We start from the raw sequence: 23900 nt of genomic DNA, 5'->3' as shown, positions 1-23900 counted from the left end.
AAGATTTATACATATATTGTCTTTAATAAGCCTGCAGCAGTGGGAGGTTGCCTGGCAACCGAGTTGTGTATGGAGTAGCCTGTAGTTGTCTCCGAAGGATGACGTCATGGTCCCGCAACGTTCGTTCCTGGGAAGCAGCTCCCGACTGACTCCTCCTGGTGATACTCAGGTAAATCTAATTGTTTTAATGTTGTTAATGCACTTTTGCCAACAAGTGTGGACTGGCACTCTTTGCTCTTAAGTCTGCAATAAACGATGGGTGCCTTCTGAATGGAGTGAAGTACAAAGAGCAAGAAAGCAGCGGAGCTCTATTGGGATTTTCAATGACTGATTGAAATCCTATATTATACTGTGTATATAGCACACAAACGAGCAGACAATAAATGCTTTATAATGTAATAAAAACTCACATACATGAAAGTTAAAAAGTAACAGCTTACCAACTATGGACCATCCAGGATCACAGGACACCGCTGCAGTAAAATTGATGGGAGTTCATCTGGCAGGTATATTGAAACAGAGCCGTTTCTCTATAGCAGTCCTGTGCAGAAGATGGACATCAGACGACTCGTCCACATCACTCCAACACCTTTTGCCACCTAATTGACAGTCTATTGGACAAGATGTGTGCAGCGCACCAACAGTGACTGTTCTTTTTGCACCAACAGTGACTGCTCACCTGTCTAACTGCAGTGTTCTGTATGTTTAAGTCCTTCATAGGTGTAATATACTATTAGCAGGGATTGTGCTTGATGCATGCGAAGTATAACTCTCGATAAGCAGTCCCCGGGACCTGCAATACCACATCACATTGGGGACTTATCCCCGATCCCATGCGTTTTTGATCAATTTTGATTGATAAAAACATCCGCTAATTGGATACAGCGATTATGACCATGGGTTGGTAATCGCTATATCTGCACATTTGTATCAGCTTAATCGGCATCAGGGATACCGGGATATTCCAATTGTCCACTAAAGGATGCAACAAGGCCTCTCAGATCTCATACTTTCAAAGAGCAAACATTTTGGTAAGTGCTGGAGGTAGGACAGCTTTGATGGGCTTCCATCACCTTAAAAAAGCTGCTACAGCAAAACGCGTTAACAACCACCCACACAGACACTCACCTCTGTGACCGGACCAGCTCCCCATTTAATTTCCCACCACAGCCACACTTTATTGGACCTATACAAGCCTGCACAAGAATAAACCATCAAACAAACAGGTGCCCAAACCGGAGGAGAGGGCCATCTCTCCCCAAAGTCCAACCAAAACATCCACAGACTTGGCTGCTGCATCATTTGGGATCACTACAGGGAAGCAACATTCAGGAACGGACATATAACAGGAGTCCTGATTGGACAAACTGTGTAAATATGTCTGTATAATTTACTTTTTCATAGGTACCAGCATTTTATTATATTTTATATGTATTAGAATAAAGAGTTATATTTATTTTTATGGAATACCTGTTGCATGACACTATTTAGCGCAATTACACCCTTATTCATATCGATGAGCATGTTACATGAGACACAAGAACATGCAATGAAACATTTCACACAGACAAAAAAAAAAAAACCAATGGCCCCGCAATATCAGATAATAGTTAAGCCATAACAGAGGTTAAACAATAGCACTTTAGGATAAACTATCCATGTAAATGAAAGCAGTTTTCCATTGACGAGACTGTGACTGTGTATGTGCATGATGGGTCATCGGCTACTAGTGATTGTGCTCCTACAGTACGTATGTCGGCTTTCAATTACATGGCATATGTACACAGTCCCACAGATACCAGTGAGCAATATGAAGATACAGGTATGTGGCTGGCAGAATGTGGTGTTAACGTCAAATGAATTGGATGAAGACATTTCTTTTAAGCATAGGTCACTCATTGCACAGATGACTGTATGTGACCTGATTGTATATGACCGAAACTTATTTGAAGAAATAAAGATGACTAACATTAGTGCACAGGGGGAGAACATAAGGCTGGCAATGTCACATAGGGGACAGATGGGAGTCTGGCAGTAACATGGGAGGGAGAGGGGCGGACGTGATACTAGCAGTGACACAGGGGGGACAAAAGTGAGTCTGGTAGCGATACTAGGGGGATGGACGCGAGACTGGCATAAACACAGGGTGGATGCAAGACTGTCAGCAACACAGGAGGGGGAGTAGTGTTCATTCTAGCACCCGCCATCTTTGAAAACCCATGCAGTTCCTCTTCCCTGCCTGGGGTGTAGCTGTCTGCTGTAGTGCTTCTTGCACAGTGTGATCTGTATATTAGCACTGATATGCAAACCAGACCTGTGCTAGAAACACCACAGCAGACAGCGACACCTCAGGCAGGGAACAGGAACTGCATGGGTTTTCAAAGATGGCGGGTGCTAGAATGAACACTAGGGGAGGTATATGAGGCTGGCGGGGCAGCAACACAGGGGACAGAAGTGGGGCTGGCAGCGACACAGGGAGGACAGACGTGAAGCTGGAAGAGACACAGTGGGGATAGAAGTTTGGCTGGCAGGGACACAGGGAGGCTGGCAACGACATGGGGGGACAGACGTGACGCTGGTGGCGAAACAGGGGGGACACGAATCTGGCAGTGACACAGGGGGCAGACATGAGGCTGGTAGCGATATGGGTGGGGGGACAGATGTGAGGCTGGCACTAATCCAGGGTGGGACAGATGTGCAGCTGGTAGCTATACAGGGGGCAGGGGGAAAGGGGCGTGGACAGATGTGGGGCTGGCGGGGGTGGATGTGAAGCTGGCAGAGGCACAGGAAGCTTCTACATTAGTTATTTGAGGCTTATGGTTAACAAGCATTACTATCATCAACATAAAACTAATCTAGTGGTGACAGTATGACGTATTATTGGAATTGATATTATATATTCCTATGATAATGTCACACGTTTGTTGCTAATGTTCCTGTACATTAAGATTTTTTATTCAATAATTAATAATAAAAACAATAAATGTACTAACCCGTATAGACAGCAGTAGTCACATCTGGGGGATGCTGTGTAGTACAGTATGTACTGTAGCTGCAGCTGCACCGGTTATTACTAGATAAAGTCGTCAGAATCTTCAACGCGTTTTGACAGACTTTCCTCTGATTTTCATGCAAAATTTTCTTTAAAAATAAAAATAAAACCCAGTAATTTACACTTCACTATCAGCTGTAATGTAGCATAAGTGCATCCATGTTTCTCAGCTGAATATCGCTGGCAGCCACAAGTGCAATACAGCCTGTAGATCACTTGGGGCTGTCTAACACTGTGTAAAACAGAGGGCATGTGAGGAATTTGGTATCCAGGGCGACATGCACAAGAATAAAAGTTAACACATCAAAAGGTCGACATAGCAATTTTCAACACATGAAAAGGTCCACGTGTGTTTTCTGTAAATTGTTTAGATACACTAATTGTACACTAATAAACTTACAAATTGGCAACAACAAAAAAAACATGAAAAACGGATGTGGAGCTTTTGATATGTTGACCATTTCAATGTTGATTTGTGCTTGTGTCGACATTTTGTCTATGTCGACCTTGTGCATGTCAAACAATTAGTGTCAACCCTAGTTTCACCATAACTAAGGAATTTGGAGGGTCTGCACAGTGGTAGCCACCAGAGATTTGGGATCTGCACAATAGTAGCCACCAGACACGCAATATCTGCATAGTGTAAGAAACACAATGAAATGAGTTGTATTGTACAGAGGTCTCTAGAATAGTTTATACAATGCATAATGATCACTGAACTCTGGTCTGACAGGTATAAGAGACTGGGGCTGGTGCCTATAAATGTATCTCATAGATCCTGATGGACCTTTGTTGGTAAAAAAAAAATAAAAAAAAAAAACCTTTGCATCCTAACACTTATGTGGAAACACCACCACCTCTCAAATCTCATTGCAATATAATGTCCCATACAACAAAATGACATTTGTGTGCATGTCCTGTGCCCATCTAGCTTGGAACTTCCCAATGCGCTTCTTTATTCTTCTACTAGAGCGGGCAAAATGTTGCCACGCCACGGTTGCATCTATTTCACATTATTCGCATAAATTCTGGTGCATTATGCAAAAACAGACTTGCTACCACTCTATTACAGTACATGTAGGCCCTTATTCAGATCTGATCGCAGTACAAATTTGTTCTCAAAATGGGCAAAACCATGTGCACTGCAGGTGGGGCAGATGTAACATGTGCAGAGACTTACATTTGGGTGGGGTGTGTTGAAACTGAAATCTAAATTGCAGTAATTTTGTCTACTGTATGTTGGTCGACAAGCATTGGGTTGACACCATTAGGTCAACATGGAGATAGGTCGACATGGGTCAAGGTCAACAGGTCATTAGGTTGACACAAGCATTAGGTCAACATGGGCTAGGTAGACAGTCAAAAGGTCGACATGGGGTTTTTACTGTTTTTCGAGCCGACATGTGCCGACAGGTGGTATTTCATGCCCTACTATCCTCTGGGGCGTGGTGGGAGAATAAATTAGAACGCAGTGAGGCACCGTGCCCAAAGCATAGCAACCGCAGCGAGTGTTGCGAGGGGATGCGGTGCACTTAAAACGGTGTCCATGTCGACATTCGGGTAAAAAAAAAAGGTGAAAAAACCCATGTCGACCTAGACCATGTCGACCTAAAGGTATGTCGACCTAGAGCCATGTTGACCTTGACCCATGTCGACCTAATGCTTGTCTACCAAATGATCCCAACCCGCCAGTATTTACCCTGCACAGAAACAAAATAACTCACACAAATCTAACTCTCTCTATACATGTTACATCTGCTCCACCTGCAGTGCACGTGGTTTTGCCCATTTTGAGAACCAATTTGTACTGCAAACAAATCTGAGTAAGGGCCATAATCTGTTAACTAATGGCTTGCAGATGTTTAACCGATTGAGGGGTGGATTTATTAAGCTTGGTGAAGTGATAAAGTGTCTTTATCACCGGCCAATCAGCTCCTACCTGTTATTTTTTAAACCAAGCCTGTAACTTCACAGTTAGGAGCTGATTGGCCGGTGATAAAAACTAGACACTTTGGGGCAGATTTATTAAGCTTGGTGAAGTGATAAAGTGTCTGGTTTTTATCACCGGCCAATCAGCTGCTAACTGTGAAGTTACAGGCTTGGTTTGAAAAATTACAGGTAGGAGCCGATTGGCCGGTGATAAAAACCAGACACTTTATCACTTCACGAGCTTAATAAATCTGCCACCAAGTTCCTACACCAAGAGGTACAAAATATCTGCTACAAATGCCAGCATCGCCCACATTTAAATTAAACGATATATAAATTCAAATAAAAAGAATGTGTAAAAAAATGATATTGCCCACATGAGGTAAACATTGCAGGTCATTATGATGAATACAAATGTTTGCTTGGCAATTTTCACACCTATTTTGGCAAATTTACTTGGCACTCAAAGGGTTAATGCTACAAGCTTTGCAGCTTTGAGTGGGTGGCTCTGCTTGGGGTGTTCTGATTCTGAAGAAATTCTAAGAAGGTCACAATGTAGAATCTTGTAGGTAAGAGGTGCAACAATATACTTAATAAACTAGATCAATTACTACATAGCACATGTGGTCGACTTGTTTTCAGAAAACAAAACTCTATGAACGGTACAAAAAGAACATGCAAATAAACCTGTTCTACTAGTTTGCACATATGAACTGTGTGGGTGTTGTCCCTTTTATGAGACATTACCTACAATGCAAGATCATTTTCCACGGGCTCGGAGGCAAATGATAACAAAAGTATCGGTGAACTAGAAAAATCTTAAACCCCCCCATTAGCTGCAGACTAAAAACAGCGCTATTTTTGTCACTACTGTAGCAGGAAACGTGGCCGCAGTAAATATTTTCAATGTATAATTAGCATTTTAAGTATAAATTTAAAGCCATCTCTTCAATAAAAAGATAGCATAAAAAGCGCAAGCTCAGGTTTTATCAGAAATAGGTGCATTCCAAATCATTCAAAAATCTGTTGACAAAAATAGGGGCCACATGGTTCTCGTTCATGCCTTGTAGCGGACAACTGGATTTGTAGTCATGCTGGTGTTTTTGAATTGCTCTGTGTTATTAATTAAGCTACAGGTAAACGCATTATACAAAATTAATATTTTGTTGGCTATCCTCTGTTTTTAAGAACAGCTTTGATTCATCAAGGAATCAAGTGAACCAGACACCCCAGATCTTCAGGTGAAATCACGTGGTACAAGGCCTGGAATATGGCTTCGATCAGCTGTGTTGTTACTTGGATTTTTTCATGATACCATCACCTTAAGCCTTGACCAATTTTCAATCTGATTTAAATCCAGACTACAGTATATACTGGCTAATTAGGATGGTGATTTGGTGATTACCGAACCACTTCATGGAACTCTTGGCAGTGTGGCATAGCGCTCTATTTTGCTGAAAGATACACTTCAGTTGGTCACCTCGATTGTGGGCAACATTTTCACCTCCAGCACTGCTTCTTGATACTTTTTGGCATTGATATTGCCAACAACAACAGTCAAACGTCCCACACCATCATACTCACTGGGTGCTTCACAGTTGCCATGGTGCACTTGGGCAAAAGCTCTTCCCCAGGCCAACACCAAACAAATTTCACTCCATCACTCCTGAACATGCTGATTTTGGTCTCATCACTCCAAATAATCCTGTCCCGATCTTCTTCTGTCCACTCCTTGTGTGCCAGAGCCCATTATATACTGTACATTTCTGTTTCTGGTTTAGATATGGCTTCGCTCTTGGGGTCCTAGCTCATAAACCATTGTCGCAAAGTTTTATAATATGGTTCAGTAAGAAGCTTGGACACCAGGGGTCAAGTATAATAGGGTGAGAGTTTCAGAAAGTGAGAGATTTTGGGAGAGTTTTCCCACTTTTTTTTAAAGCAGCAATCAATTACATGGCAAAATCAACCTAGTTTTGCAGTGTAATTGATTGCTGCTTTAAAAAGAATGGGAAAACTCTCCCAAAATCTCTCACTTTCTGAAACTCAACCTATTACATTTGGCCGCAGATGTTTTTCATTATGTTGTTGATGGCTTTTGCAGACCTTTCAATGATCCTGCAGGGCCAGGTGACTGATTCTGCGCTCAACTTGTTTTGTAAGCGTGGGCATTCCCTCAGTTCCTGCAGATGATTTCCTCAATCCACTGCTCGCAACCCTTATGCAGAAATTTCTTACACCTGACTTTGTTGCCCCAATGCCCAACAACTTCGCAATTTCTTCCCTTCCTCACGAATCGTCATGGCTTTGCCTCTCTTCCCAGTTGACCAGTCTGCATATTTCTAGGTATTCTGAGCTATTTTAGTTGTTATTCACCATTAACATGACAAATCATGTTAAATTATTAAGTAGAAACATCATAGATTTAAATAAAAATATAGAAAAATACACATTTTCTGCATAAATATCAAATAAAAAAACATTTCTTTATTGAAAGTGCCCAGAATTAATTCCACTAGTATATTTTACATGTTTTCATGTCGTTCCCCAATGATTGACTGAGTATAGGAACGTCTCCACTTCAAACGTTGCTATTCTGCAGCATGTGTTTAAAGGTGCCCATACATTAGGGCGAATTTTCCTTTCGCATACGATGTATGGGATGCGAGCCCAGCCGAGCCTGCCAGAGGCTTGGCTATGCAGCATATCTCTAGTGCCGCCTGGGCGATCTTCGGGCTCAGATCCAATACTCACAGGACCGTGCATCAGATCGGGCCTGATGTCAAACACAAGCGATTTTGATACTTTTCATCTGATTTCTGAATCAGATGAAAAGGGTCCAAATCGCTGTGGAATTGCCCTAGTGAATGGGCGCCTTTAGACTAAGGGCCTATACAATTGGCTTTGAGCTACCACAGTAACCTTGCTGCTAGGTTTCTGAGCACAATTATGGTGATGAAAACATTGGTCATACAGCAAAGCATTATTACCTAAACACTGAGCAGTAAATTGCTGAACTTTGAAGCTAAATTGAATAGGTTCCTGTGTAAGCATTTATAAATATAATTCCCCCTAATGGGTACACACTAGACAAGTGATTTCCAACCCAGGTCCTCAAGTACCCCCAACAGGTTACCTTTTCTATGTCACCAGTGGCTTTGTAAAATTTCACAATTGGGGATACACAGTATACCAACTGGATAAATTGGAAAACCTAAAGGTTCCAGGTGCCCTTGGGCTAATACACATGTAGTTCCCCTTGTAATGCTGCTAAAACATGTGTATGGGGCCCTCAGGGACTCACCGGCAAGTGGGATCCGACAGTCACTACCCCAACATCAGAATCTACTGCCCATGTGCATGTAATGAAGGTTATACAACTGACATTTAGGATATAATGCTTGTGGTGCATGAGGGATGCTTTAAATTGCTGATGTATGGGGCCCTTAACGTGTTAATCCGGAAGCAGCCACCTGCCCACACGTCCCTCACCTCAGTCACTAGAGTCAGACTAAAGGGCCCCATACATCAGCAATTAATTGTGACAATTTTCAGATATGGAGATGATTGCCACAATTAATTTTAGATGTGTGGGCTCCCCCTTTTGGCAATCCCAATCAAATCGCCAATCGATTGCCTTATCAGGTTATTAAACATGTTTAATAATCTGGTATTATCTGCGGATCTTTTTTATATGTGTGGGCATTCCCAATTCGTCTTCTTCATCTATTTACATTATGAACAGCTGAAATGACAATCGATTGGGGCAATTTCCAGATATGAAGATGCAATCTTTAGATGGAAAAATCTGCCGATCACTGAAATAAATCTGTAATGTGTGGGCAAAGTCAGATAGATTGTAAAATCCATTTATCTGGCCAAAATATCCCAATATCTGAAAATCCATAAATTGTAATTGCTGATGTATGGGGCCCATTACATTGGCACAGCCATCTGGCAGTCACCTCAAGAACTTTACCCTCCATGGTACATCGGGATGGGTGATGGCCAAGAAGCATGGAACAAATTAGGCCTCTTTGCTGTCACCTACAAAGCAACCCCCCCCAATCCTGGCGCCCCAGGCTGCAGCCTAATCAGCCTATTGGTTAATTAGGCAATGGTTAGGAACCACTGCAATAGACAATGTGCCCCGTATATATCAGTCTAATTATACAGATCGGACAACATATCTTAAGTACTGTATGTCCTATCTTTTTATTTGGAAGACCTCAGTGACAGCCTGAAGTCCAAGAACACAATAATATACTCAGGACCTAGTAATATATTGCACTTTTATTATCTTCTAAAGCTGGTTACACACTGGACGACGTGTAACCAGTGTCATCTAGTGAGACGGGACTCAGCATCGGCAAGTGTATACATATTTGGCCATGCCGGCCAGGGGCAGGAGGAACATCACTAGCTAGCATACTCTGTCGCCCTGCATGACCAGGTGATGGAAGATGTCAATGAGGAATGGCTAGGCGGAACAGGAAGAGCTATAGCAGTACAATACATGCTGCTATGGTACATTTACCTCAGGGTGAGCCCGGTGTCTGTTCTCTCTGCCTACATCCTTGAGGGGGTGACTTACCACTCACAGTTCTTGACAGGGCTATTCTTAGTACACATCATGGTAGTCGGCTCCTGCTTTGCTCAATGGGAGTTATTCAGTAAGGATCTAAAAAGCAAAATCTTTGTCTAATGGGCAAAACCATGTTGCAGTGCAGGTGGGGCAGATGTAACAGGTGCAGAGAGAGTTAGATTTGGGTGGGGTGTGATCAAACTGAAATATAAATTGCAGTGTACAAATAAAGCAGCCAGTATTTACCCTGCACAGAAACAAAATAACTCACCTGTGCAGTGCCCATAGTTTTGCCCACTAGAGAAAGATTTTGCTTTTGAGATCCTTACCGAAATTGTCCTGGTCTTCTAGTAATGTGGCTAGGGGTTGGAGGGGAGATGTACTACTGTAAGTATTGGAGAGAGAAAAAGTAATAGTAATAATTCTTGCCATCTTTTTTATACATAGCAATTACAAGGTAGTTCCAATCTTATTTACCAGCACTTTATCACCCAATCCTTTATCTCTCCTCTCTAAAGCTTACTGCAGCTGCCCCAGGGTGTGCTAACCCCAAGCACTTTTTATTAGGTTCAACCTACATTATGTGATGCTACAGTACTTTCTGGGCACATGGTGTCGCAACGCATGGTGTATGACATATGGCGTTACCCGTGAGTGCAATACCAGCGATCAGCCACCAGATGCCGCTCTTTAAAATTACTACTGCGTATGCGTGAGATGTTCAATGAAATACGATAGCGAAAGAATTACCATTGAGTGTGTGTGAAGTCTCCATTAAAATACACTATAGCACAAGAACTACTTTACTGTACAGTACTGTATGTTAAATAGACATTTTTCGCAAAAAATGCTATTGCATAAGTTATGCATGTACTCTATATGGGCACTTCTGTACATGCAGCTCATTTGACTATATAAAACACATAGTGGCTATTTGGCTAGAGCGAGCATAATCACCGTACTGTTCGTGGCAGGACAGACTGGAGCACCGAACGGGTGTAAAAAAATTGCGCGCCAAGTGTGAACTAGGGCTTTGCATAGATTTTACATGCCTAAGGGAAATGCTGTAGGTGCGTCTCATTATGCTAGATAAAACACACAGGGGCTGCTGACAAGGGCAGACACTGCAATGATCAACCTGCAGCTCCAGTCCCCTAGCCACACCGCCATCCAGGTTTGGGCGCACCTGCTGTGCAACAGGGAGCTGAGCACCAGGCAGGAGCTGAGCCACCTGAGTGCAGGATTGCTAACCGTCACCTCCCCACAGCCCGCTGGTGGCGCCCTGGCTGCAGAAGAAGCCAGAAACGCCACTAACATGCAAGCCCGGCAGACAATTAGAGCGGACCCCACTCACTGAGTTGCTTGCCGCTTCCCTTGGTGGTGTCACACAAACACAGTTGGTCAAGAGTCTCCTCTATTGTATGATACCGGTCTCGAGTCTCTAGGACACCCAGAACCAGAGCTATCAGGGCGCAAATTGGGTGCATTTTCCCATAGACTACAATGGGCCTGTTAATTCACACCCACTATGGGTTCCGAAACTTGCCATTAGCCGGGGGAGGGGGGGGGGGAGGGGTGTCACAGAAACTTGGGGTTGGTATCCTCTGGTAGCTAAAAGTCTCCCCTTCTATAGGAGGTTCTCAGTTCTGAGCCGTTTGGATGACCCAAGCTGAGAAATTATTCTTTAGCCCATTTTAATTTATAGTAATTAATTCTAATTTTAAACTATAGTAATTCTATAGCAGCGCACCTTGACACCAGCGCCTGTCACCTCAGTGCTAACAAAAATGACAGGCTCAAGTCTTTTAAGATAATGTAGCAGTGCTGCTGACACTGGCCCGGGCGCTGCACTGAAAAACCTGCCGCTGTGATCCCTATGCCTGTATCACTGTGTAAACGACTTATTACTCAAATAGAAAGTATAGAAGTTCTAAGTAGGACAAACAGCTTGTAATGTACTGTGTTTCAAAGGCCGCAGCGGTAAGTGTTACCGCTAAGTATAATGGGGAGAGATAAAAGTTTCTGGATGCCAAAGCACTGTGCTTCTTCTCTACACAGTATTCAGTATTTTCTATTTGATTACTATGTAGCATAAACAGCTTGTAATGGACTCTGCTCTAACCAGCAGCAAGTGTTATCTTTCTAAGTATAATGGGAGAAATAATAGCTCCTCCCGAAAGACCTTATTCTGATTGACTTACAAGGCTGTGAAATTCGCTGCCTTGCGAGTCCATCAAAGTCCACCGGCTGGGGTAGGGGGGGGGGGAGCGGCAATGGGCTGCACCCATGGGAATGCCCAGCATTTCATGGGTGTTCCCATGAAAACACTGGCCATTCCCATTCTAATCCGGCAATGACACGGGTCCCGGGGGTGGGCAGCTGACCTCACCGGATGTCAGCTGCCCGCCCTCTACCTGGCCTCATCCACTGCAATACTACTTGCCATCACAATTGCACCATCAATGGTTGTTTAGCATTACGGTCATGGTCATGACTGTCCCCTTCCCTACTCTTCAGCACAGAACGTGCCTATGCATACAGGGAATTGTTACTGTCCACAGATATCATCTAAAACAAACAAAAAGCAAAACAATTATCTATGGATGTTCAGTGGGGCTGGGGGGCAGCGCAGACCTGCTCGAATGAACCCCGGTTTTACCGCATTTTCCAATGTATCAAAAATGATACCGAACTGAAGGGTATCGCCACCTTTGGGTGGCGATACCCTATAGAAGCCTATGGGCTTCTTTTCGCCGCCTGCCGACGCCGACGCAAACCCGCCGCCTCGCCGACCCCCCCTCTGGCTTACCTTCCTGAAGGGTCCTCCTGGACCCCGGAAGGTAAACACCTCCTCTCCCTAGTGAAGCAGCCGGACATCCTTCGGGCTGCAGGGGGGAGGAGGAGGCGCCGGGGACAGCATGCATAGCTGTCCCCGGCGTGAGGGGAGAGCGTGGCGGCAGAAAGGTGACGGAGACCCCCCCCCGCACACCAGAGTACAGGTATCGCGGGGGGCCTCCGTCACCGCACCGCGATGCCAGCCGCATATGTTAGTACATATGCGGCAGCATCGCGGCGGGGGGCCGGCGATGTATTTTAATACATCCCGCCCCAAGTGTTAGTACATAGTTCCCTAAGAAATGTGGAATGAAAACATGAAGGGCCTAGTGACAGCAAGTAGCCAGGTACAGAACACGTCAGAATAGGGACAATTTTTCCTGTTCTAATGCCAAAAATAAAATATGAGAAGGAATTATTATTTTAGGCATTATTCATTTTGTTTCATCAGTGTTTTAGACATCAGTGTTTTAGACATCAGTGTTTATCAGTGTTTTAGACATCAGAGCCGATATAGACTTTCATTTGCCACACGCCGCCAGTGTAACACATGGGAGGGGAGACAAAATCAGCACGCATAATGTATATAAATAAAGATCTCACTGGACTGGATGAGTTTGTGTATACCATGTAATACTAGCCAATGTATTATGCAGCAATGCTAGTCTGCTCATGAGATATAAGCCACGATTCCTCGTATGACAGGTGGAAAATGGTGGCAAGATTAAAGAACAAATGAAGCTTCCCTAATAGTTATTTTCACCAGTTGCGATATTAGGATATATAAGTTTAGAATTTAGAAAGGATAAAAAAAAAAAAAAACTTTCCCATATATCAGTTGCATAATGTAGGTGCCCTTTAAGACTATGCTTTGTTCCATTATGACATCACAGTTACTGATGACATCACAAAGCTACTTACACAGCTGCTGAAGTCACTGAGGCTCAGATTACAGACACTCATAGCCGTATACACATCTTGTGATATTGCTGGTCTGATTTTATTTCTCTGAGAGACCCTATTCTTGTCTTCGGACATAACATGGGACGTAAAAGGAGAAAGCAAGCGAAGGAGAAACCATGGAGATGTAGAGCATGGAGATATAGAGGAAGGAAGATGCATTGGAGAAGGAGACAGTGCAGGAAAAGAGAGCAGTCAGTAAGAATGCTGAGAAGAAATGCATTTGTGGTATGTTTACGAAGAGGCTGGCGGAGAATTACGAGATTTATGAAAAAGAAAAGAGATCAGTTCATAAACTCATGTCGCAGATTTCCAAGATTTTGGCATGTAAGACCCAGGAGAAACAGGGTCATTACTGAAGATCCAGGTGAAGGATGCAGCCATTGGGCGGGCCAAATAAACTTGCCAAACAGAGAGCTAACCGAAAAAAAATCAAGCAAAGCAGCCCCACAAACACACTGGGAACGATTTGCTGGCTTTCTTACAAAGAAAAAAAAAAGATTTCTAACAGCAATTGGCAGAAGACAACCAGACATCCCACCGGCTCAGCAAACTGCAGAGAAAAGCGCCACTGCCCCCTTAACCGTGGAAACATTTACTTTTCACTTGCTACTGGGAAAGGGAAGTTATGGCAAAGTAATGCTCGCAACAGAGGCCATTCATAAGGAAAGAGTGGCAGTTAAGATCTTACAGAAGAGAGCCCTTATTGAAAAATCAAAGGAGAGAGCATTACTAGAACAAGAAGACATTTTTGCAGAGTGTCGTGTTCTTCAGTTGGCACATGAGAGTCCATTTCTGACCCATGGATTTGCAGCCTTCCACACACACAGTTATCTGTACTATATCATGGAATTGGCTGGTGGAGGGGACTTGTTTGATTATGTGAAAGCAAACTCAACGTTGATGCCAACCACAATAACATTCATTGCAGCAGAACTGGTCTGTGGCCTTCAGTTCTTACATTCGAGAGGCATAATACATAGAGACCTAAAATTGGACAACGTTTTGCTGACCACAGATGGCCATGTAAAGATCACAGACTTTGGCCTGGCTATAATGAACACATATGGAGAAACCAATGCCACAATACGTGTTGGAACAACTGGCTACATGGCTCCAGAAATGATAAAACGCCAGTCATACAGTGCAGGGGTAGACTGGTTCGCATTTGGTGTCATGTTATATATCCTCACCAGCCGGTACTACCCTTTTCCTGGAAAGGAAAAAACAGTGATTATCAGAAGGGTCCTTAAACAAGAACCATTGTATTCAGGAATTACTGATCTCGTAACAAAAGACATTCTATCTCAACTCCTGTGCAAAGACCAGACCCTTCGGCTCGGGGTACAAGGAAATGTGCGTGAACACCCCTTCTTCTCTTCTGTTGAATGGGAAAGTATAGAGACTGGAAAAGCAGCATCTCCAGTAGTCCAAACGCACAATCCCTGCAATGATCTAGATCAAGTTCCTTTGCCCTGCAGTGAAGCTGACAAAATGCCAATTCCTTACATGCACCACCGCATGTTTGATGACGTTCAATTTGTGTGCCCTAAATGGGGTGAAACGTACCATAATTCGCCAATGGAGCCAGATACTATACCACCACCTGACTTCGACCTGCACAAAAAACAATAAAAAAAAAATCTTGTACAGGTGCCCATACACCTTACAATTATTGTATACGATATCGCAGTGTTTGTGCTGCACATACTTTCTGTAATACATCTCATCTCATCTCACTGCAAAACCAAGATGCGATAAGATGCGATATTGTATACAATATCCATGATCTTTACTCTGGTATGAACTCCACTGCAAACTGGGGATTAGGGCTACTGGCGATACCCCACAAAAAAAAACGACACTAGGCAGCCACCTCACGGGTGTGTTGGAAGAGTTGCTAAGTATTTTAAAGATGTTGACGGTGACATTCACCTCATAAATAACTTAATAAATTGAAGATTTTAGCCCAGGCAATGCTAGATCATTTTTCATAAAAAACTAAGCTGATTACAAAACGCACGCTTTAAGTCATTAAAGAGAAAAATTTTACTTGAAACCATCAATAGGCCTGGCCAAATTACTTGAGTTTAACAAACTGAAAGCCACTCGGTGACCTTACCAAATAATTTCTGCATCTGCCTCTGCCTGTGGTAGGTACCCAGAAACGTGCTGGACACCCTCCAACTATACAGAAGTACAAACACTCTGGAAAACAGTTTGTCAGTTTGTAGTATAAAAGCAGCGCAAGACGAGTCTGGCCTGGATCCAACATTACTTCATTTATACTTTACTGACAGATAATTCATTCTGACAGGGTTGATTGCAATCAGTTACCCAACAAGACCCTCACTGCCACTAAAAACAGTCATACACAATGATTTAATAGTGGACCGGTTACTCCAAAAATATAACTGCTTTGCCATCTATAAACAAGAAATACTTTCCCAGCCAGAATGTGCCAATCAAATAGTGTGCAAGCACTGGAGCCGCAAGTCAGCTGAGGTAAAAGCAATTCAGGGGTAGATGTATGTAGGGAGGGGAAGTGAGCCATAGGAGAAGTGGCCCATGGCAACCAATCAGCTGCTATGTATAATGTTTTATTATGCAAATTATAAATGTTACTTCAGTGCTGATTGGTTGCCACGGGCCACTCCTCCTCTGGCTCACTTCTCCCTTATCACTGCTTCATACATCTACCCCTCAGTGACATTAGTAGTGGTGACATCACTTAGCAGTGGTGTACTGATAATGTATGTGTGGTATACACTGCACATGGGTGCCAGAGTCAGAGAGACCCCTCTGCCACCCACCCTGCTGCTACTGCCTGGCACACAAACAGTATAAAAACACAGCACAGAAAACAAAGTTGAACTCTGCAATATTCAGGATCTGCCCAGCTTGAAGTCTTCGCCCGCTCCTACCCCCCCCCCCCCCCTGCCCCCCGCTTCCACTATAGCCCCAGGACATCCATTGTCCCTAGAATCATTAACAGTATCCAGTCCTGATGTCGACATCAGATCTGGGTACTTATGTAGTAACTGGGCGTCCGATTTTGTGATTGTATGCCTTACCTTAAGGCGTACAATCAGATGCGATGCAATTTTGCATAGGATTCAATGTTAAGAAGGTCCTGTTCATTTCCCCACTATCCAAGTGGGCATAGAGTTGATTTTATATAGCGCGGCGAGCCCCGCGAGGGGACGCATATTTCTTAAAAAGTATTCTGTGCCCGCTCGCCACGCTTCGGGCTCGGTGGCTCGCTACGCTCGCCACAGGTTTATATCCAACTCCATGTCCACTTGGATAGTGGGGAAAGGAAAAGGACCCCTTTTTCCCATTGAATTCTATGTTAAAATGGACTCAGACCATTTTAACATTGAATCCTATGGAAAAATCTTGACCATCGCATACGATTTGGTCGCATGCGATGCAATGCGATCCGATTTCTAAATCGGACGCCCAGATACTACATAAGTACCCAGATCTGCATGGATGTCATATCGACAATCGCAATGTGGACAGTACATTTAAGGCCTAAACAAATAGTTACAACCCGTTTGGTTGCCATACCGACTGCCGACATACTGCATGTAAACATTCAAAGCAGAACTGGATTAACATAGCCTAGAAAGGAAAAAGGAGGGGGGGGGGGGGGGTTTCGTACAGTATGACCTCACTCTGCAATATAACTTATTAGGGCACACAGTTTTGAGTCTGGAATATCTCTTACCTACATTAACCCAGAGTTGCCAGGAGAGCTGCCTGAAACCAGGAGAGGACACAGGCCGCCGCTGTGATATGTGGGTGGGTCCGCCACTTGTGGGAGCCGGGAGAACAACGAAGGCACAACCCAGTAAAATCATGGCACCTCTCCCTTCCTGCTCACTAAGGAGCCACTTCAGCGCTTTTCCCCTATGTCCTGGGTCTTGTGCAGCTCTGTACCTACTAACTGGTAACTGACCCCCACTCCCAACGGTCACTGTCATGTGACCTGCTCCTGTCTGCTGCTGCTGCAGAGATTTATCCACCTGTGTAATAATGTACACCAGGCATGTCAAACTCAAAATCCCAACTGGGCCCAATAATCAAGGTCTAGTCTTGTGTGGGCTGCTAGAAAAAAAAAAGCCATGGTCACTACCACAAGCGAAAGCTGGAAAGAAATAAATACCCATTGTCAGCACTGTACAGTCCTCTATATCATATTATATATCAGTGTCTATTTAGCCTTCAAATTCACATTCTGACACAGAGAATAAGGGGGGTATGCAATGTGCCAACGCTATTTCTGATGTGGGAAATAGTGGCGGCTCCCTATTCAATGCTGTCTTTAACGACAGCATTGATGCGGGATCACGGCAGAACGGACTTAGAAGCGGTCGGGCCAGTTCTGCCGATAACGGCCGCAGCTCAACAATCCATGGCCGTTTGCGCGGCAGGCGGGACATTGAATCCCGCCTGTCATTATGCGGTCGATAAGACTGCAAACGTGCCAGGATCGCGGCTGTCGACGGGATAGACAGTCGTGATCCCAGATTGCATGTCCCCTAAGCAGAAATTCGCAGTTGACACAAGGATTGAGTAAAAATTCACATTCTGACACAGAGAATAAGCCGAAATTCACATTCTGACAAAGGTAATGAGCCCAAAATTCACATTATGACACAGGTAATGAGCTGAAATTCACATTATGACACAGGGAATAAGCTGAAATTCACATTCTGACACAGTGAATGAGCTGAAATTCACATTCTGACACGGAATTTCAGCTGACGCCTAACACATCATAAATTACAAGTGGTGCCAAACTCATGGCCCTCCAGCTTCTGTGGAAGTACATGTCCCAGCATGCCCTGCCACAGTTTTAGCAATCCATTATATAAAATCTGTGGCAGGGCATGCTGTGTACTTCCACAACAGCTGGAGGGCAATGAGTTTGACACCACAAAAGCAAGCTATGCCCACCAATCTTACACTGAGGGTCACTGATTGTTACTTTTTGTTTTTTACTTTTCATAGAAAACATATGGGCCTCCGTATTCCTTTGGCGTCTGATGAAAGCACCCTAAGCCTGTGTGCTGGTTTGTCGTGACATCACCTGTGCACTGCACTGCAGGGAACGGGCTTCAGAAGAAACTTCAATCCCATCAGCAGCCCTTGACGCCCGTTCCCGGCAGTGCTTTTCGCAGGTGCCTGCAGGGTCACTTGTTGCTGCTGTTGAGCTACGAGCACCTGACAACTGTGTGATCCTTGGTCCCAGGCACTGGAGCGCTGCTTGTCAATGTCAGCATCAGCAGCCAGCCCATCAGCCTGTGGGCCGCAAAATTAGGCGGCCAGGGCCGCGAGTGTGACATTCCTGATGTACACTGTAGAGCAGTAAGCAGTGATCAGGCCGAGTAAAAAAAAATAAAAAACAATGTGTGGGTCCCAGGGACCCCACACCTTCGTAAATTGGCAAACTACTCCACGGTTTGCGGGTCCCATCACATATAAATGGCGTGTTGGCATGCAGCAACTGGGACAGTGCTTTGGGCAGGTAGCAGTTAGGGAAGAGGGGGTTAAGAGCAAGCAGCCATTTGTATAGGTATAAATTAGATTTTTTTTTATTGGGGTCCACCCCCAATGGAGCCAGGGATCTTGGAACTGACACTGGTTTTAAAAATACAGGGAGGGGGGTAGGGGTCCCCCATATTTTAAGAACCAGCACCAGGCTCCACTAGTAGGGTAGTAATGCCACAGCCAGGGGACACACTTGATGGGGTTCCATGGCCGCCAAAGCATTAATCCACCATAACTAGTCACCCCAGGCCGGAGATTCTTGGGGAGGTGGGGAACCCTCAAATAAAGAGGTCCTCCCTCCTCCAGGGTACCTCATGCTGAAAAACATGGCTATCCACCATGTGTGTGCAGGGTTTATAGCTGGGGTGGGTAGCATAAGACTTATGAAACATGTGCAGATCGAGGACGTTATTGCCAATGTACGTCAGTGGGAGCCCCCCATCTAGGGCCGGATTAACAATGGGCCTGATGGAGCTCCAGCTCCAGGCATAGTTAGGCGTATATTAAATAAGATTTGTCTAATAATAATTAAAACAGATTATAAAGTGTCGACCTAACTACTAGACGATATGCATGATAAATATTGTGTAAAAGAGTCCTCTTATAGTATACGGGACTTAAGATGCGGATGTGATTTGCAGCTAATCACCGATCAGCTGGAATTTTATAAGCCAATAGGAGCCTTGAACAGGGCAGGTGTTTACACTGGCAAGAAGGGGCTATCTGATTGCAGGGCTCCAGCACCGGAGCGCCCCAGGCGAGTCGGGGTGGGGGTGCCCCGGTGCCGGGGGGGGGGGGGGTGTGGTACCTGTGTAAAAAACTTGCGTCCCCGGCGTCCCTGCAGTGCTGGAGCGTGCAGGGGTGTCCGTGCGGCGCTGTCATTGTTTATAAGCTGGCCGCGGTTGGCGGGGTCCCTGCAGTGAATAGAAAATAACTAGCGCTTCCCGCGCCGCCATGCGCATATCGCTAGTTATTTTCTATTCACTGTAGGGACCCTGCCGACCGCTGCCAGCTTATAAACAATGACAGCGCTGCAGGTTCCCCCGGCGGCACGGACACCCCTGCACGCTCCAGCACTGCAGGGACGCAAGTTTTTTACACAGGTACCACAGTTCGCTAACCCTCCATGCTGGGGGTGAGGGGCGAACTGCCGCCCTCCAGGTGCCGGCGCCCTAGGCAAATGCCTAGAGCTGCCTAGTGGTGGCGCTGGCCCTGCAGGGCTCTGTTAAAATGCCCTGCTGCAATCAGGTCTGAATAACCCCCATGGCCCCTTCCATCAGGTACAAAATGCTCACCTCCAGACCTGCACTTCTCTTTTAGGCCCTCATTCAGGTTGTCCCGCAAAGCTGCAAGGTCATGTAAATGCCAAACGCTGCTTGATTTTAAATAGGTTGGAGTCCCAACATTCAAGACTGCACACCTCAGCTTGGCACTATGAGGGTAAGTCCTACTATACATATATGCTGAGTGTTAGTCTGTGGGACTGTGTTTGGGGCGCTGGGCTCTTTGGGCTGCTGTTGCTGGGCTGCTCCATGGCATCATATCGTATACTTTCAATCACCCCTTTAGTTTGTTTAATATATATGTAGCACCCTTCACATTTATTATTACTTCTTACCTAGGTAAGTCCTATCACATATAATTTCCCCTATCCCTTTTACTATCACTTTAATTTCACACTAATGTGATGCCATGGGGTGGTTCTGCTGGGCTGGCCTGGGGGGCCCTGTGCCCTGTCCCAGAGTAGTGTTAGGGACTTGTCCTATTGAGGTAACCTGGATGCGGTGGACAAGCCCATACTAATGGCCATTACTATGCTAATAACCTCAAATGCAATATAGCAAGATATTAAAAGGTCTAGCATATATATTTAGTGTGCACCTGCAAACTCCTCCTCCTGCTTGCTGCACTACAAGTCTCAGCAGGTAGCACCTCATATGTCCAGGGTGTGCAGTTTAAGGCCCCTCCCCCAAACGCTGCCGGCCGCCTGCATGAAGGTCCACCCGCAGATTGCACCAACATGCATGCAAATGAAAGTTTTGCATTAACATCCATTCACAGCTTGCGTCCGGGGGCAAAATCATTCGATGGTCACCAACCATCGAATGATTTTGCAAGCACTCGCAGATGTAAGACACCTCTCTGGTGTCTTACATATGCGAGCACCCTGTGTGGGAAGAGGGTGGGCAGCTGACATCCGCTGAATTCAGCTGCCCGTCCTCACGCGCAAATTTCCATGGGATTGCCCATTAAATGCTGGGCATTCCCATGGGTGGGAACATCCCGCCGCCCCACGCCCGCACTGCTGTGTGCGAGCGGTCAGCAAATAATCAATTCACCATGCCCGCTCGCACACAGAGGCTGCACATGCGCATAAATACCTATGTGCATGCACAGTCTCTAAAAAGTGCCCCCCTGTGCGAACGCGCAGGGGAGCGATTCAACTAGAATCACTCCCTTAATGTACGAGTCCTGTCACCTGCATTAAGGGAATTGATCAGAAAGATGGAAGGTCTGCCATTGCACGTTCTTTACAGTGAGACTAAACAAAAAGCCGGTGAAATCTGTGACATCTCTGCACCTTATAGGGGGCCAGATACACTAATACCCCATACACACGGGGTGACAGAGCCTCCATGCTGAGCAAAGTAGTGGAGCACAGATGCCATACACCAGTGATGTGTGCTGAGCAATCTGGCACAGCCAGTGTTCTTTGGTGAGAGAACACTGGCAATGACTAGATTTATTCTGCATGCAGTATATCCAGCCCAGCGATGGCGATGCGCGGGACCATGCATTGCTGTCACTGGGGGGCCATGCATTGCTGTCACTGGGGGGACCTACACGTGCTTAATTTGTAAGCTATCTCAAATAGGTCAACAATTGCCCATGTGCATGCATAAGCTTCAAAAAGTTATAATGTGAAGTGATAACTAGCCCATAACTGTCATTTGTTTTACAACCTTTCAACCTGTAGAATGGCAGTTAGGATCTGATTGGCTGGTTGTTGATCACTCTCCATTTCATCAGTTTTTGAAGCTTGGTGCATGTGGCCCATTTGGTTATTTGGGGTGAAACAAATTATAGCCATTTCCAGCCGCAGGATTGTGTGCCATTGCATGCTCAGTATATCTGTCTGATCTCAGCCCAATAATCCTGCCAGTCATACATGGTACAGTTTTGTCTAGCCATGAACCAAGGACAAGTGTGTGTTTAGACCTGAATCTCACTTTCAGATTGACAGCAGTCCAGCAGCCTCTCGCTCCCTCCCCGCAGCAGGACCGTCAGACTCACTGGAGCAGGCAGGACAACAAGAGGAGGAGGTAATCGCTAGGCTTGTGTCGTATTCATGTCCTCCTGAGGGAGGGGAGAGGAAGTGTGCGCTCACTGTGTGCATTTGCATTTGCATTTGCATTTGCAGCAGCAGCAGCAGCAGCAGCAGCAGCAATAGAGAGAGAGACCACCCTCCGCCCCCTCCTCTCCCGGCTGTGCTGCTGTGTCCCAGGCAGGCAGCAGTAGTACTGACTGAGTGAGTGAGGAGGAGACCCAGCAGCAATAGGAGGCGGTGTGTACTGAGCACATGATGGCTGTGCACTAGCTGCTGCTCTCACCCTGCCTGCACAACACTCACTGCTCCCATCCACGGATACAGACACCCAGGGGCTGCCCAAGAAGTGACAGCAGGAGAGCTGCAGACTGAACATGGAGCCCTCCCTTAGCGGTAAGAGGCTGTACATTTATCCCCAGCCCCTGGCAGTTGTCTTGCGGGAGACAAGGCAGCAGCACTAGATACTTTTATTATGGTGTATTTGTTGACAAACATTTTTCTGTGTAAACTCCCTGTGTGATCATGGCAGCAGGGGCAGCCCTGGGCATCTGTTGTGTGTTTGTGTGTATGTACCAGAGCTGTGTATGCTGAGCACACCATGTGCCCTGCTGTGCCTTGTAACTTGTAAGGTTCTGCTGTGTCTATCTATTATATGCAGCCTGCCCTATAAACCTGACCCCATGGAACTGAAGGTCAGAGCCCGTCTCCTGCATTTGGGGAATAACCCTGGGGATCACTGTCCCACTGCTCCATGGCAGCAGATAATCTACTAGTGAATAATGTGTTGCAGTGTATCACTACACCATGGAACACTGCAACACATTATTCACTAGTAGATTCTCAGCTGGCATGGAGCAGTGGGACAGTGCTCCCTATAGGGTGACCAACTTTCCCAAGGGCCAACCCGGGACAGCGGGTCGCGGGCTTGACAACCCTCCCCCCCCCCCGTACAGTCAGGGGTTAGGGGGCAGCAGCCCTCTGAATTTTTAGTCACTAAGGCCCTTTGTATAGGGCTACTGCCACTGCCTAGGCCTGGCTGGGATTGGGAATGGAAATCCCATTATATACTGACTAAGGCAGGGCTGGGCAACACCGGCCCTCCAGATGTTGATGAACTACACATCCCAGCATGCCTTGCATCAGTTTCAGCATGGCCACATAGCAAAACGAATGCAAAGCATCCTGGGATGTCTAGTTCATTAACATCTGGAGGGCCGGTGTTGACCAGCCCTGGACTAGGCATCATGATCCGATCCAGACAGAGACAGTCCAGACCAGACCAGTGCAAAAACTTTTAGCATAGCCCAGTATTAGCCCTTAGTCAGTATAATAGGGGGGTAGGAGGCCCGGCCGGGAATGGGATAGATGAGAAAGAATATAGAACTTTTTATGATTTATCTCGACTCTCACAGAGTAACTCACCCGGCCACATATACAGGCACTCAGCAGCACACCGTCGCAGACTCAGAGCAGACTGACAGTCTCAGGGAGTCGCAGAGTCGACTCGCAGGCTCCAGCCTCCAGCCGCCGTCGGGTCACCGCCTTCACCTTCCTCCTTCAGTCACGCCAGGGGCTCACCAGCACAGGCAGCAGCAGGTCATTAACGCGGCGCTGGCGCCGCGCTCCCAGTAATGCTGCCTGACCGCACCTGCCCT

General features: G+C 45.7%; 1 protein-coding gene and 1 long non-coding RNA gene across 2 annotated transcripts in view; one reads left to right on the top strand and one right to left on the bottom strand.

Annotated features, from left to right (window-relative positions):
- Window positions 1-22383, bottom strand: part of LOC146016640 (uncharacterized) — a 28167-nt gene extending 5784 nt beyond the window's left edge. Inside the window, exons 1-3 of the long non-coding RNA XR_014449528.1 lie at window positions 22148-22383; window positions 2994-3141; window positions 441-541 (exon numbers count right to left, since the gene is read on the bottom strand). This is a non-coding gene — a long non-coding RNA (uncharacterized LOC146016640). The remainder of the gene's footprint in view (window positions 1-440; window positions 542-2993; window positions 3142-22147) is intronic.
- LNPEP (leucyl and cystinyl aminopeptidase) overlaps window positions 22368-23900 on the top strand; it is a 93012-nt gene continuing 91479 nt past the window's right edge. Inside the window, exon 1 of the mRNA XM_083151744.1 lies at window positions 22368-22638. Coding sequence (XP_083007870.1) covers window positions 22620-22638 — 19 coding nt within the window. The 5' untranslated portion in view covers window positions 22368-22619. The remainder of the gene's footprint in view (window positions 22639-23900) is intronic.

Source organism: Crinia signifera, chromosome 1, assembly GCF_055691185.1.
Source record: "Crinia signifera chromosome 1, ASM5569118v1, whole genome shotgun sequence".
NCBI classification, from domain to species: Eukaryota; Metazoa; Chordata; class Amphibia; order Anura; family Myobatrachidae; genus Crinia; species Crinia signifera.
The sequence above is the reverse complement of the archived record's forward strand: the minus strand, read 5'-3'. Positions and strand labels throughout refer to the sequence as shown.